Source organism: Solanum lycopersicum, chromosome 1 (genome assembly GCF_036512215.1).
Source record: "Solanum lycopersicum chromosome 1, SLM_r2.1".
In the NCBI taxonomy this organism is placed as follows: domain Eukaryota; kingdom Viridiplantae; phylum Streptophyta; class Magnoliopsida; order Solanales; family Solanaceae; genus Solanum; species Solanum lycopersicum.
Genome location: NC_090800.1, coordinates 82,817,734 through 82,822,019, shown reverse-complemented (window position 1 = coordinate 82,822,019; position 4,286 = coordinate 82,817,734). Strand labels below are relative to the sequence as shown.

General features: G+C 47.9%; 1 protein-coding gene across 1 annotated transcript; it reads right to left on the bottom strand.

Moving 5' to 3' along the window:
* Positions 1-1,123: 1,123 nt before the first annotated feature.
* Positions 1,124-4,000, bottom strand: LOC138347244 (uncharacterized). Its single transcript, XM_069295047.1, has one exon. The coding sequence runs from the start codon at positions 3,998-4,000 to the stop codon at positions 1,124-1,126; it is 2,877 nt and encodes a 958-aa protein (XP_069151148.1).
* Positions 4,001-4,286: the final 286 nt, after the last annotated feature.

The following is a 4,286-nucleotide window of genomic DNA, read 5'->3' as shown; positions in this document are numbered from 1 at the left end:
GGTGTGTCAAATGATCCGAACTCTCGCGGGATTTAATTATGACGTCGTCCACGTACACTTCAATTTCCTTGTGAATCATGTCGTGGAAGATAGTCGTCATGGCTCTCATGTAAGTGGCACCGGCGTTTTTGAGCCCAAACGGCATCACCCTGTAGTGATATACCCCCCAAGGCGTGATGAAGGCCGTTTTCTCCGCGTCTTCTTCATCCATCAGAATCTGGTGATAACCCGCGTAACAATCCACAAATGACTGCATCTCATGTTTGGCACAGTTATCAATCAGAATATGGATATTTGGCAACGGGAAATTATCCTTTGGACTAGCCTTGTTGAGATCTCTGTAATCAACGCAAATCCTGATTTTTCCATCTTTCTTGGCGACCGGAACGACATTCGCCAACCAGGTGGGATATTGCGTTACTTCTACCAACCGGGACTCTATCTGCTTGGTGATTTCCTCCTTAATCTTCAAACTCAACTCAGGCTTGAATTTCCGAGTCTTTTGCTTCACTGGCTCGAACCCTGGGTTGATAGGCAGCTTATGAGATACGACATCGGTACTCAGCCCCTGCATGTCACTGACCTCCCAAACAAACACATCGCTGTATTCGGCAAGCAAATGAATCAGGCTCTCCTTCTGAGTTTTATTCAGGTGAGTGCTGATCTTAACCTCTTTGACACATTCTGAATCTCCCAAATTTACCGTCTCTGTTTCCTCCAGATTCGGTTTATGTTGATTCTCGAACTGTCGAAACTCTTCTACTACATAGTCTGGTTCCCCACTTTCTTCGTCGTAGTCGTCAGCCTCGTCGTCATTTGCCTCATTTTGTTCGTTTAGCTCATGACATGACATGACGTTGGCAGGTTTGTAACTTACGTTACTGAAATCATAAACAGACAAAATTAGAAAAGTAAAATATAACAAGCAATCGAATAAACCAAGTCAAAATAAGGAGGCTTTCATTTAAATTGAATCAAGATGCAAAGTTGGGTCATGGCACAAGGCCATGTCGCCCTTTAAACAATCATAACAAAATTTAAAATCAAGAAAATGCAGAAATGGTGGGTCTCGGGCCTCTTCCGAAACGACCACCGATTTTGGCATGCACAAAATAATTCCTTTCTACCCAAAAGTCCGGGACATCAGGATTTGTGTGGACGTCCAGTTCTTCAGCATCTCCCCCGGTTCAGCATCGCGAAAGCCAGCTGGCTCAGCCTCCTCCTCTATGACGGCATTGATCTCCTTGAACAGGTCACAGATTCCTTCCCCGTCGTCTTCAGGCTCGGCGTGCTCCCGAACTGGAAAGGAGTGATAGAGATACGGGATCGGCTTAGTCAATTCTTGATCCCTCCTCCTCTTCATCTTCATATCATCATCTGTGGGGATGTACCCCAAACCATACTTCGACCCCTGAGCAAAGACCGGAACAGGCTCGATAATTCCTTGGGAATCTCTTCCCAATCCGAAACCTGGCTCGAACCCATTTTGCAGCATCACCGTGGCTATCATTTTGTACACGGTTGGCATGGAGTTGAGGGCCAAATCTTCGTTGGTGGCATTCACCAGCTCCACCGTGTAAAAGTCTGCGCCTTGCGGCATCTCATCAATGACCGACACCTGCTTGCCCGAGCGACTTCCCTCGCCGTGAATCACTAACTCTTCATTTTTCCATACAAGCTTCATCATCTGATGGAGAGTAGAGGGGACGGCTCCAGCCATGTGGATAAACGGCCTTCCCAAAAGAAGGTTGTAGCTAGTGTCTATGTCCAATACTTGGAATTGCGCACGGAACTCTGCGGGGCCCATTTGAAGGGTCATAGTCACAGCCCCTAAGGTGTCTCTTTGCACACCATCAAATGCCCTTACATTGACCTGATTCTGCTCCAGTTTCCCAAGGTCAAAATTTAGTTGCCTCAACGTCGCCAATGGGCAAATATTCAAACCGGACCCATCATCTACCAAAACACAGTTGACAACCTTTCCCCGACATATCACGGTAATGTGTAGCGCTTTGTTGTGGGATCTTCCTTCGACTGGCAACTCATCGTCACAAAAGCTGATCCGGTGCCCCCGAATGACTTGATGAATCATAGCGGCCACGTTATCACTACTTGTACCTGAGGGTACGTATGTATCATCAAGAGCTTTCATTAAGGCTTGCCTGTGGGACTGAGAGCTCATCAGCAGGGCCCACACGGAGATCTGAGCCGGAGTCTTCTCTAAATGTTTGACGATGGAATAGTCCTTCGGTTGCATCCTTCTCCAAAATTCTTCTGCTTCCCCCTCGCTTATCGGCCTCTTGGCATGGTCCTTCTTCTGTCCTCCGAGAGCAAGCTCATCAGGAGTGTAGCACCTTCCGGACCTGGTCATGCCTTGGGCCACGGCAGTTTCAATGACAAATTTGGGCTTAACGAGGGTTTTCGAAGGCACCAAGGCAACAGCCTTTGCAGGTGTCAGAATAACAAACTTTCTCCTTTCTTTGACGCTTAAAGAAGCGACAGCCCTTTCCAAGTCCTCATGCATAATAGGGGTAATCATCTTTGTTCCACACCCGTCTTCATCCGTTTCAATCATATTAAGGTTGTCACCTCCATGATTCGGCAACGGATTTGTGTTGACGTTTGGCACTGCCGGTTGCAGAGAAACTACCTCCTGATCGATCAGGTCTTGGATTTTGTGCTTGAGGTTGATGCAATCTTCCGTGTCATGTCCAACACTGTTGGAATGATAAGCACACCTTTGATCTGGCCTGTAGAACTTTGAGTTGACATCCCCGGGTTTGGGCCCTACAGGGTGGATGTATCCATCTGCGGCTAGCCTCTCAAATAGTTTGGTCCGGCTTTCAGCAAGTGTGGTAAAGTTCCTTGAAGGCCTTTTTTCAGATCTCGGACGGGAAGTATCATAATTGCTTTGCCGAGGGGGAGGCACCCGCTGATAATTTTGGGTATTTGTACGAGGAGCTTGGCCCCGGGGATAAGGGTTTGCCTGGAAATTTAGCATTGTAGCTTGGTAATTCGGGAGGGGGTCCTGGTATAATGGAGCTTGGACTTGATAAGTGGACGGAGGTGGTCGGTAGCTCGACTGTACGTTGGCACAGTTGGGAGCAATATTCTGATAAGGGGATGGGATCTGGTATGGTTGAGGGTAATTTGGGTATATGGGAGGAAAATTTTGGAGATTAGAGGGTGGACTTTGGTACGACGAAATTTGAGCATTCTGATAGGTGGGGACAGTATTATGGTTATTAGGATGATTGGGTTGTGGGTAGTTGGATCGGTGGGACTTTGGGGAAGGCCTGAAACGATCTTGGGAATGTGACGGGTTTCTAGGGGTTTTTCTTCCCCCATACGAGACGGCGGCAACTTCCTCTCTTCGCTTTCTTATCAATCCTGAAGACCCAGGCGACGCAGATACACGGGCTATCTTCCCCGATTTTAGACCATCTTCGATAGTCTCACCAACTTTGACTATCTCAGCGAATTTAGCTCCGACTAGCAATATGATCCGATCATAGTACTCAGGCTCCTGTACCCGCACGAATACTTCCACAATCTCTTTCTCGGTCATGGGTGGCCTTACCCTCGCCGCTTCTTTCCTCCACCTATAGGCAAATTCCCTATAGCTTTCAGTTGGTTTCTGCTTCATCTTCTCTAGAGAATACCGATCGGGCACTATTTCAACATTGTAGGCGAATCGGTCAATGAAGTCCTTAGCCAGTGCATTCCAACTGGGCCACTGCCTGGTTTCATGTGAAGTAAACCACTCGAGGGCCTCCCCACACAGACTTCGGCTGAAAAGCCGCATCAACAAGGCCTCATCCCTGCCAACTCCCACGAGCTGGTCACAATACGCTCTCAAATGCGCCATAGGATTGCCCACTCCTCCGAAGGTGTCAAACTTCGGAATTTTAAAACCTTCGGGAAGGTTCAAATCTGGATGGATGCACAATTCTGCGTAGCTAAGTCCGACGGCGTCTGGGATGCACTGCAGCTCTTTCATAGCCCTTTTGATTTCTTCCTTTATATCGATCTTCACTTCTTCTTTCGCCTTCCATTCTCTTTCCTGTTCTTCATAGTGATCCAACTCAGAACCGTGCACCTCGTGCTCGGCAGGAACGGGAACTTGGAAGGTGGCTCTTTTGGGGAGGGGTGGAGCTATAGAGGGACTTGGAACGTTTTAGGCGGTCTGGTAGTTTTGTGGGTAGGCCTGAGGATTGGTGTTCTGGCTCAAATGCGGATGAAATGCTTGGGTATTGAAGGCAGTTTGAGTTTGGTTTTGATTTTGT